Here is an 11,787-nt window from a genome sequence, read left to right on the forward strand (position 1 = left end):
TACTAGTGATTGAATCTGAAAAAAGGAAAAGCTAAAAAGAAAATACGATTTAGTTTAACTTACAAATCAGGATAGTAATATGTTTCACCAAATGTCCAAATGTCCAAACTGTTAGTTTGAAACTATCAAAATTCAAAGCTTGAAAACAATGTTTTTGTCAAATGAAAGGCAATATATATATTTAATTCAGCAAAGAGTAAAATCGGGAACTCTGTTGGCCAATACAGAATAATGTATCCAGTATGAAGTAGCATTTGTTTTGACCCAAGGAGAGTCTGACCCAGTATGTTTCTATAATTTCCTCTTTAGAAATCGTATTTCTTGTTGTGAAAAGGGTAGAGGAGGAAGAAATCTTTAAAACTATTTCAGTTTGTCACCATCAACAATACCTTTCAAAACTACGTTCGCCAATATTTTTTAAGAGGAATGTTTTTTGTCACGAATCAGTGAATACAGCTTGTGTGCAAGCCCGTGTCTGCCTTTCCTTCGTTAATTCTGATCCTGCAGAAATAGAGCTTAGGAGACCTGGGGGTTGTTTTGCTACGTGCATCCCTTTGTTTTTAACAAGTTCTGGTCAAGGAAAGTCCTCGTAATGCATCGTTTCTTCTTATTTTCAACCTTCTATCAGGTGTTCACTATTTCCAAAGACCTGGTGCCTCGGGTGCTGTCCAGGGTGGTGGAAGCAGTTTCTGAAGAGCTGAGTAGGCTGATGCAGTGCGTCTCATCCTTCAGCAAAAACGGAGCATTGCAGGTACCACAGCCGCTCAGTTCTGTGTTTAACTTAGTTGTTTGAAAACACAGAGATGTGTTTTCAGTCATCAGTCTCAGGAGGTCCAGACAGGCTTCGTGTTTTTCTGTGGATCTGCTGGTTGGAGAGCTACATGGTCTCCTGTGTGAGCCGTATCCAGGAGGTCGACAGTTCCAGAGATCCTGTCCTTTTAGAGTACAATGACTCTTGTGAAACTATCTGAATGCAGATTCCTTCTGAAGTTCTGTGATTTTTTCTGTTTTACAGTTGTCTTCACCACATTCAGTTTAACAGGAAGTTTTTAGAAACGTCCTTGTAAATAGTCTTTCCAAAGCATTCAATGCAGTTTGCATAGAAACAACAAATAACTGGTTTTTTCTACTCATATTCCATTGGTTTATGTTGTATTTACTTAAATTACGTAATTACAATAGCAAAGGTGACTTCTGTAAGTCAGGTGAGCCTTGGTTTGCCTGTAGCCCGATCGGTAGGAACCAGGGTGTGCAGGCCTGTTGGGGCGTGAGCCCCCCTGTAGGACCTCATGCCCAAGGGCATTGTGAGGGTGTCTCCTTAAAGTACCAGAAGTTTTGCTTCTAGTAATGGCTGAGGACCTCCTATCAGGCCAACCCCCTACAGATAACAACTGTAATCCTGAATAATATATAAAAATAAAAAATGTAAAAACAAAAACCTGAAGACTCTAGAGAGTGAACAGGAGTGGCTGATTCTGGAAGAAATGGCACTTGGGTGAATTCCTCACTTTTTGTGGATTTTGGCCTGAATGCAGGCCCAGGGGAAACTAAAACTGCACAAAACCTGTTGTCTTTCCGTTTAGAAGAATAGGCTTCAGGGCAGCCACAACTACAGGAAAGCAAGGGAGTATCCCAGGGGGCAGAAAGCAGGAGCCGTAAGTTCTGTGTATACACTGCCTGGGTCTCTAGTTGGCCCCTAAACCACACGCCTGGTCAAACTCCACTCCAGCCCACATAAGGCAAGAACCGAAGTAAGAACTGAAAAGCTGCCCCAGAGCCGAGAGTTTACAGTTGGAGTCCAGATACGTTTATTGCTTGTTAAAATAAACAAAAATCAGCTCTTCAGAAGCATATTATAGAACCCAGAATCTTCTCAAGATAACATTCACAATGTCCAGGATACAATCCAAATTTAGTTGAAATGCACAAGCAAAACAAAACAGGAAAACATGACCCATTCTCAGTAGAAAAGACAATCAACTGAGACCAGCCCTGAGATGACCCAGTTGTTAGAAATCAGACAAGGATTTTAAAGCAGCTGTGTTCAGTGATGTAAAGGAGACTATGCTCCTAATGAATGAACAGACAGGGAATCGCAGCAGAAAAATAGGAGCCCTAAAATAGGAACTAAGTAGAAATTCTGGAGTAGAAAAGTATAATACATTAATATTTTAAAATATACTTGACGGTAATAACAGCAGGATAGAGAGGACAAAAGAAAAAAAAATCAGTGAATGTGTAGATCAAACATCAGTTATCCAATATGAAGAACAGAGAGAAGAATAATTGGGAGAAAATAAACAGAGCTCTAGGGACCCTGGGACATGTGATTCCATGTCCAATCAGCAGGTGAAGCATGGTCCACATCATTAGTTATTTGAGACGTGAAAACTGACACAACAGTGAGTTCCCATCCAGCAGGAAGAAGAAAATTAAAGACTGAAAACACCCAGTTTTGGCAAGACTGCAGAGAAACGAGTTCTCACGCGTTGGCAGGAGTGTGAAATAGTACCGCTGCTTCGGGAAAAGTTCTTGCAGTTTCTTTAAAAACTAAGTATACACTTACCCAGCCGAACACCGCAAACAGCCCAGGTGTCCATCAATAGGGTAAACAAAAAGATGGTGGATCCATAAAACAATTACCGTTCAGCGTCAGGGAAGCCACGTGAAGGGGGCCTTGTACTGGATGGATATCATTTTCGTGGCGAAAACCCCAGGACGACGCTGTCCCCTGGGTGGTTGACACCAGTGGGGGAGCTGAGGGGGCTCTGCAGGCGGTGGTCCTACCCCTCGGGATGGTTCCCGCGCACAGCGTGTGCAGCAGCCCGAACTCACCAGATGTGCACTCGGAGATTTGTCCATTGTGCAGTGTGTAAGTTTTAACTCAAAGAATCGAAAAAGTTGCAACAGCCTGCTCCAGGCAGTGACGCCTGTGGCAGATGCGTGTGCTGTGGAGAACGTTGGCGGCGGAGTCTGTGCTGCACAGGTGCTCGCTGTAAAGTTCTCCCAGAGTCTCTGCACTTGAAAAAGTTCACGCAGAAACGCAGGGTGAAAGGGATTGAGCATGTGTGTTGACCTGGCAAGCTGGCAAGGGGAAAATCCATCACAGAAACTTCATAATATTTCCATGATCGTGGCTGTTCTAAGAGTTGTGCAGGAGGAGATCAGTAACAGGAATTGTGTATGTGAAGATGAATTAAAAGGAAGTTGGCAGTAGCTGCTTTGGGCCTAGGCGGTCCTGGAATTACAACAAAAAGCTCCCCTCCCTGCAGATTTTTTCTGCAGCCCATTTAGCTGATGACTGAGTTCCTCTCGCAGGAGGGTCAGCAGGAAGGGGCAGAAAGAGACGTCGGAACCGGCTGGAGGCCCGGCCTCCTGTGCTTTGTGCCTCCTGGAGACTGGCGTCAGTTGTGTTGTGAAACGTTGGCCACTGCCGTTGGGGATGCCTGTGTGTGACCTCCTCCTGATCAGATGGCACTGCGAGGCCCGCGTGAAGGGTTGGCCCAGCCATCAGCCTCAGACCTTCCCGAGAGCCGCCGGCAGGGGCGTTTTCTGGCAAACGGTCCATGTGTTTTGTATGAATAATCACAGCTTTTACAATTGGCATAATTCATAGGTTAATTCCTTATCACTTTGTTTGAATAAAATTTCTAGCAGATACTAGTTTTACAGTGATTTAATCCTTCTCCTAAAATATTCAGCCGAAAGTTCTACCTTGTTTTTTCTCTTTGATATTTTCCTTGTAGGTTCGTTTTTATATACACTAGAATATAAACAAGAGAGACAAATTGTCATATCTACACTTTCTCGTTAACAAACCGTTTCAGGCTTCTAAACCCCTGAAAAATGAAACCAAACAATTGCTTTCCAAACTGAACATTTCACTGAACGTACTGTATCTTATGTAAGTCAGCTTTTATCTTGATTGGTTAATTTAAAAACTAGCCATGTCTTTCATTGTTGTTTGTGTTTTGTGCACACTTAGAGGTGAGGGCCGTGTCTTTGAAACTCTCCTGGGCAGCGCACACACTGCGGTACCTGAGGTGAAGGAGGGTGTCCTCGCTGGAGGCCCTAGGGCTCCGAGGGCAGCAAGCTGTATGCAGAGCACACCCTCTCCACCCTTGCCAAGAGGTAGAAGCGTTAGGTTAGCCTGTTTTTTCTTAAAAGTCTTACGCAGATGAAATTCATTTGCCGTACCGTGCGTCTGCAAGATAAAAAGAGTACAATTCAGTGGATTTTCTTCTGCTGTGTTCACAGAGTTGTGCAGTCCGTCACCACAATCCACTGTGGAATGCTGCATCACCCCAGAGAGAAACCTCAGCCCCGTTAGCGGTCACCGTCCACGTCCCTCCCAGCCCCCACCCCAGCCACTGACAAGCACCTGTCTGCTTTCTGTCTCTGGTTTGCCTCTTCTGAAAATTTCATATAAGTGGGGTCATAGAATATGGCTTTTTGTGACTGGCTTCTTTCACTGAGCATAATGCTTGCAAGGTTCGTCCCTGTTGCAGCCTGTGTCATGCCTTGTTGCGGCTGAACAACGTTCCATTGTATCGATATGCCACATTTTATTTGTTCACTCGTCATTTGATGGACATTTGGGTTTGCACTTTTTGGCTGATACAAAGAAAGGTTCTGTGAACACTTGTGTACAAGTTTTCTGTGGACACGTTTTCTCATTTCTCTTGGGGATACACCCGGGACTGGAATCGCTAGGTTATATGGCTACTCTGTGTTTAGTCTTTTGATGAACTGCCAGACTGTTTTCCAAGTAGCTATACCACGTGCTTTCCTACCAGCAGTGTATGAGGTTTCCAGAGTCTCCACATCCTCGTCGGCACCTGTGACCGTCTGGTTGGTCGTAGCCGTCCCCGTGTGTGTGAAACAGTATCTCATTCCGTGGGGTTGTCACTTTTGTGATGGTGTCCTTTGTAGCACAGAATGTTTTGATTTTGATGAAGCCCAAATTATCTAATTTTTCTTTTGTCACTTGTACTTCTATTGTCATTCCTAAGAAGGCAGGCCTAGCCTAATGTCACAGAGGTTTACTCCTGTTTTCTTCTAAGGGTTTTATAGTTTTTTCACTTACATTTAGGTCTGTGATCCATTCTGAGTTAGTTTTCAAGGAAGGGACCCACCTTCTTTCCTTTTGAATGTGGACGTCCAGTTGTCCAGCTGTCCCTAGCACCATGTGTTGGAGAGACCATCTCTCCCACTGAATGGTCTCGGCACCTTGTTGAAAGTCAGCTGATCGTAAATGTAAGGGTTTGTTTCTGGGCACGCAGCCGTGTTCCTGTTGATCTGCATGCCTGTCCATGTGCCAGTGCCACACTGTTTGGATTATGGTAGCTTTGCAGTAAGTTTTGAAATCAGAAGGTCTGAGTTTCTCCAACTGTGCTATTCCGTTTCCATATTGTTTTGTCTAGGATCAACTTGTCAAGTTTTGTTTTTAAAAAGAAAAAAGGAAAGAGAAAAGCCAGCTGTGACTTTCATAGCGCTGCCCTGAGTCTGCAGAGCTTAGCTCTGAGGTTAGCGTCGTGGAGCCTGGAAGGGCAGGGCAGGAGGCAGTGTGGCAGCCCACGTCCTTCCACCTCCTGTCAGTCTCGGGACAGTGAGACTCCACTTCCTCCCCAGAGAGACCAGGGGAGGCAGTGGTTGGATGGTGACGTCTGGTGGCTGGACGGCCCTGGCACAGTCCCTACCTTTCAGAGCAGGACCCCTGCCTCCACACAGTCAGACTTGACTCTCAGACAGTTTTCAGTGAAAGGGAACTTTGTTGTGGCCCGTTTCTTTGGGCTGATTTAGAAGGTCTGCTCACTCGTCACGAGGTGCCACTGTGGCCATGGGGGTCTGCCCTGCATGGAGCAGGCTGGGGGCCGACCCTCACCTTGTTTCTGTTTGACAGACAACACAGTTCCCATGGTCACCTGTCCCTTTCTCACCTCCAGGCAAGGCTTGAAATCTGCACCCTGAGGGACACCGTGGCTGCTCACCTGACGCCAGAGAGCAGGTGAGATGCTCCGTGGCCGTGCTGAGTGCTCCGAAAGCCCCTGTAATGAGGCGCGTCGTACAGGTGTGCGGTCCCAGGTGGAGGGGACCGATCACAGTGGGCACTTGTGACTGTGGCCTCATAGTTCACGTGTGACCAGTTGTTTTGTTAAAAGCACAAACCTACAGTAAGCCAAGGACTCCAGAGACTGCTTCTTTGTAGCACAGAAGGAAAAAAGGTTTAATGTAATTTCATGTTTCTCATTCACTGAGGTAAGTCTTAGTCTCATGAGCGGTGTAGCAGAGCATTGCATACTTCTTTTGAAAAGGAGAAAATAAGAATTGAGTCAGTCTATTCATCACAGACTCTGAAGGACAGTTCAAGCATCATGAGTATCAGCATAAGAGGAAGACCTTGTGGTTTCTCTGCAAAATTTTGTAGTGGAAATTTGATGATAATTTTTAGCTGTTTTGAATGAAAGTCAGGATTTCCTATCATTGAAACATCAGTAGGTGAACTAAAACAGCACTACCTACAGAAGATTGTTTACCCCATTGGCAGTATTGCCTGGGAAGTGTCGGGTCCACAGGGAAACCGCTTAAACACGATGTGCGATGTACTTATCCGTTCGTTTCCAGCTTTGGACAGTGTGCTCGTGCCATCATCCTGACTGTCATTGCTACAGCTGAAAAGACTTCTCCATTTTTTCCTAACACGTGAGGTTATTAGCCTCTTACTTCTGTTCTGGAGGCTGAGTGGGAGCCTTTCTGGTTGGTTCCCGCCACTGCCGCTCTGCACCAAGTGCTGAGTGATGGACACCAGAAAGCGCCCGCCCAGGACCCGTGGGCGAGGTGCTCTGCATGAGGGCGGACCTGTGTGTTCTTTCCCACTGGCTTGACCTTTCGTAGCCCAGCTTCCTCATCTGTGACAGGAAGATAATAATACTTTCTAGGCAAAGTTTTGGGGGAATTAAATGAGAAACTATGTCAAACCACCCACTGAACTCTTGGTGGGGTCATCTTCATCCTCTTCTTCACGGTCGTGATGTAAAAATAAAGAGCAGTGGCCTCACATTTCTCTTCATCGAATGAGAAGAGGTTTACAGGAAACCAGGTGACAGTGGAGGCGGCGGTAGAGACTTCTCTCCACGTCAGGGAAGAGGACTAAGTGCCCACAAGCTGTGACCTGTCCCCACCGCCCCCCATACCTGCCCCACCAGGAACAGCTGAGCACCCTGCCAGTTTCTGGGGCCCTGTTGGTACTTTGCTGTCTCTCTGTGTGTTGCTCTGATGCCTGCCCCTAGTTTGAGAAACATCGCTCAAAAGTTTACTTCCTGGTCCACTGATGCAGACGTTTTTACAAAAAGAAAAAAATCAAAGGCCACTTTGAAGTCAAAATAATTACATTTATTTCTTTACTTTAGTCAATAGTCATAAACCAAAAAGAGATGAGAAGAACTGTTCCTTAGTGAACAATAGAAGTTATTACCAAATAATCGCCCCTAAAATGCTTTTCATTTGATTTAGTAACTTTTCTGGTACTTTCTACTTTAAAAAGTTAAACATACCAAATTGGTGGTTTTTAAATCTACTCCCTTTTCCGTATTTCATGAAATGAAATGATGTTGAATTACACACACACACAGACACACACACACACCCCTCTCCATTATCATACAAATTTTAAATATGATAACAGCTAAATCCTCTTAAGACATGTTCAGTTATTATAAGAGGTTGGCTGGAAATCAGGCCCTGCACAGGTCAATTCTAGAAATACCCCCTTTGTATACTGTTGCACAAGATCATCCCTGTTTCTACTTAGCCCTCTTCCTCCCTTACCAGCTGTTTCATCTATGTACTTCAGCTTTGTTTTGAAAGTAAAGACCTCCTTAAATTTAATGACTCCACACCAGGCTCTCACCTACCACGAGGAGTAGCACCCTTGTGTAAAAATCAGCTTCTCCTTTGCTTTTCAAGTCACGTTTTATTTGCTGGTTGAATTCTTCTGGCCCTGCTCCTACAAACCCTCACTTTCACTTTCACTTTTCCCCCTGCTTCTACTGGCTGCCCGGCCTGTATGTTTCTCTGTATGTAAGACGCACTTTTTCTGATGTTCCTCTTCCCGGTGGGGCCGCCGTGTCCCTGCCTGGGATGCTGTCTGTCTTCCAGATCCAGTTTCAAGCAGGCCCTGGAAGCCCTGCCGCAGCTCTCGAGCGGAGCGGACAGAAAGTAAGTCTGGGTGCTGGTCTCAGGGACCTCTAAACTCCTCCTCTTCAGGTGGAGACTTGGCCTTGAGGAAGGCGGTACTCGGTGGCCCTCAGGTACGCGTTGTGTTAGCTTGTCTCCCACGCGACACAAGGTGGTAAAACCTGGGTTTTATGGCGATTCAGAAATTGGTTCCTTTATTGTTTTAAGTGACCGTACCAGTCCCTTTTGACTCACTCAGTAAACTATATTATTATCTGAAATTTTTAAGGAAATACTTCGAGAAACATAAAAGAGAGGACAGCATAGTAAAATAAATGTAGGACTCAATGATTTTTTCCTTCCAGTAGGTCAGCAGTGTACATTTTGTGCTCTGTATAATATGCAGTATTAAGACTAAATTTGTAGACATGACATAATAAAGTTATATATGTTTTGCTAATATTGTATTAATGGTCTCAGCCTGACCTCAAACTCTGCTACTCACATAACAGGAAATTCTGACCCGAGACAAAGTCTAGGCCAGGCAAAGGTCATGAGTGCCCGGCCTCCCCTCACCTGAGACAGCGGAAACACCACCGGCCTGGGCCCCTGCCCCAGCCCGGCCGAGGTCCGCCCACCCTTGCAGTTGGCTGACACGGCAGACAGTTACGGAGCCCTGACTGCGTGACGCCCTCGGTGTGGCCTGGGACAGCACAGCGGGTGTTGTGGACACTCAGAGGGCAGAGGGAGCCCGTGGGGATGTGGACGGGGCCGGGAGAACGGGCGGCAGACCCTCCTAGGTTCCTGCTCCTCTCACTGACCACATGGTTCAAACCCTGTTCATCCCTTTAGCGTAAACATAATGAAAGATTAAAGCAACCACGTATCGTTAACATGTGCGACTAGTGCTCGCTAGTCTCAAGAGACCAGTGCTTCTGAGGGAGTCAGGAGCAGCAGACACCCCGGTGAAGGCCGGTACGGGGGCTGTTGCAGATCGGCGGGGAGCGCCATTAAGCCAGGAAGTAGTCTCTTGACCCCAGTAAGCTCATTTCTTGGCTGCTTCCTCTGAGCCAGATGAGCAGTAAGGTCCCTTGTGGCCCCAAAATGATGTGGCTCTGCCAGGCCAGCACAGGGGCCAGGCAGGTTATTGCTGGGGTTGGGACTGACCCTGGGTGTTCCCGTGCTTAATTCACCCCTTCAGTCCCCTTCTCCAGTGTTAAAGGCAGAAATGCAAAATAAGAGGAACAGAAAACAGACCAATAGTTGCCAGGGGGTGGGGTGAGGGCAAAGGTGACGACGGACGGGTAGCACAGGCGGATTTGGAGGTGACGGGACCGCTCTGCCCCGACGGCGGGGGTCGTGAGGCTGCCGCGGTGCGTTTAGCAGCGGGCACGGAACTGATGCCAAAAAGAGTACATTTCAGTGTATGTGAAGTGTTTAAAATTAGAGGCTCAAACACCCAAACATCAGTCTGTTTGGGGGAGGCATCTAACTATAACTAATCTAGGGGAAGGGGACAGAAGGGCGATTTTATGTATAAAGGTGAACACGTCTGTACGTATATGTTCCTTTCAGCTAGCTTCTTTGGTCGGCTTATTTCTGTCAGCGGGTCCAGAATCCACAGATAAATGACTTTCCTGGCCCAGGGAGGCACTGTGGGGCGGGGCGTGTGGGGGACCGGACCGGGCGAGCGTGTCTGGGTCCCGCCCGCCGCCCCGCCCGTGGCTGTCAGCGCCTCTCCCCACAGGCTGCTGGAGTTGCTGCTGAGCCGGGTCAGGAGCAGCGTGCACCTGCAGCTGGCCTGCTTCCAGGCCACCCCTCCGCCTGCCGTGAAGACGCAGGTGCCTTCCAGATGACGCGCTCCCCCGAGCGCCCACAGGTATATCTGAGCGGAAAGCACCCGTTAGGCTTGCTATCTCTCTCTCTTTACTTTCCCCTGAATTGGTAGCTTAGGAAGATGTTGGTATATGTTTTATTTCAACCAAAATGACCTGATGTAAAATGTCCAAGCAGCATTTGCTTTGTCACTTTTATTACGTTAGGCCCCGTATGACTTTAAAATACCTTTTTAAAACACAGAGCTTTCTCTCGTAGCTGCATGCTGCATGGTGAAGGCTGCGGAGGACCGGGCGGCTCAGGCCTACACCGAAGCATCTTCCGGGGCCTCCTGCAGCTTCCAGGGCACATGGGGCAGCGACGAGAGATTCATCAGGAAGTTACATGCGAGCATCTGGAGCTTCAGCTGTCCTAAACTGTGCAGCTGTGCTTAAAACCTTTATTTCATATAGGTGGCTCCCGATTCAAGTAGACTTTTAGAAAAACATGTGGTCTGAATAAAAAGGTGTTACGTTTGGGGTGTGCTTTTTGTGGTCCTCCATCCGTGAGTTAACTGCTGCCGGTTTCTATGTTCATAGCGCTCGTGACATCGGGCCTCTTTTGTGTGACTCGCCCTGAACCTGACGTGGGCTTCACGGCATCGTGCCTCCTGCCCCAGGACCCCCTTGCACGCGTGGGGAGCGGCGGGCCCCGGCGCCTCGCCCGCGCCATCCCTCTGGCACCTTCCGCGCCACTTCTAGCCCCTCGGGTGGCCTGCTCGGTGGCCGCGGGGGCTCTGCTCTGGTGGCATCTGTGTCACCAGGCGTGGGAGCTGCCGCTGACACCGTTACCAGAGCAGGTCAGGCTGCCGTGACCTCCTTCAGAGTCAGCTTCCCCAACCTGACTTTGTCACACCGTTTGCTTCAGAAAACTGAGTCAGGGTTTTAGATTTTTCCAGGGATGTCACAGAATCCCCTTTTCAACGCTGGCATTAAGGTCTGTATTAATACGGGGAACTCTGCAGTCTGGCAGTGTCCATCGTCTGAAGTAAGTCCCTGTTGTGTTTGTACATCCGGTGTTGGGGGGGTGGGGCGTGGCAACTAGAAGGGAAAGTTTCACCTTGTACAGATGTGCTGGGTAAAGCTTATTAAGAAATATACGGACTGTCTCGTCTGTCCTAAGCATGTTAATAACCATTGTATCTACCACAGCTGAGAACTAAGTTACAAAACTGCAGTCCTGAGTGTTTGTGTTATTTTAAATATCTGATGCAGAGCCTTCAGCCAATAAAGAGTGTGTCTTTAATACAAGATGTAAGTTAGTTGACATTTTTTCCCTAAGCATCTTTATTTCAGCATTTTCATTAGCTATGTAACTTTTTATATGTCTAGTTATAACCCTCACAATAAATATTGGGTTGGCCAGAAAGTTTGTTCGGAACTTTTGGGCCAACCCAGTGCTTAAATCCCAGTTTACCTTGTGTTTGTCTGATCGTTGTTGGAAAGCATTACCAGGAGTCCCACTGATTCACCTCTTGTTGGGGGCCCCGCCCTGTCAGGCCCATAGGAGCCAAGACGAGGACTTCACGGCTCAGGGAAGCAGAATAACACTTCAGCAAAAGAGGACTAGGGAAGCACTTCTGTGGCTCGGAATGGAGCCTAGGAGCATAAGAACCTGAAACCCAAAGGAGGGGGTTCACGGAGGACTTGCTGGAAGAACAGCTGCTTGGGCTACAGAGGACGATTTAGTGGTTAAGAGGAGATTGCTGGCTGTAGTGAAGTTAGAAGAAAGCTGAGA

General features: G+C 47.3%; 1 protein-coding gene across 1 annotated transcript in view; it reads left to right on the top strand.

The window, feature by feature from the left end:
* The window catches only part of EXOC2 (exocyst complex component 2), a 154,549-nt gene extending 143,247 nt beyond the window's left edge, over positions 1 to 11,302 (top strand). Inside the window, exons 25-29 of the mRNA XM_068559475.1 lie at positions 629 to 751; positions 5,946 to 6,007; positions 8,158 to 8,217; positions 9,923 to 10,054; positions 10,270 to 11,302. Coding sequence (XP_068415576.1) covers positions 629 to 751; positions 5,946 to 6,007; positions 8,158 to 8,217; positions 9,923 to 10,031 — 354 coding nt within the window. The 3' untranslated portion in view covers positions 10,032 to 10,054; positions 10,270 to 11,302. The remainder of the gene's footprint in view (positions 1 to 628; positions 752 to 5,945; positions 6,008 to 8,157; positions 8,218 to 9,922; positions 10,055 to 10,269) is intronic.
* Positions 11,303 to 11,787: the final 485 nt, after the last annotated feature.

This window comes from Eschrichtius robustus, chromosome 12 (assembly GCF_028021215.1).
Source record: "Eschrichtius robustus isolate mEscRob2 chromosome 12, mEscRob2.pri, whole genome shotgun sequence".
NCBI classification, from domain to species: domain Eukaryota; kingdom Metazoa; phylum Chordata; class Mammalia; order Artiodactyla; family Eschrichtiidae; genus Eschrichtius; species Eschrichtius robustus.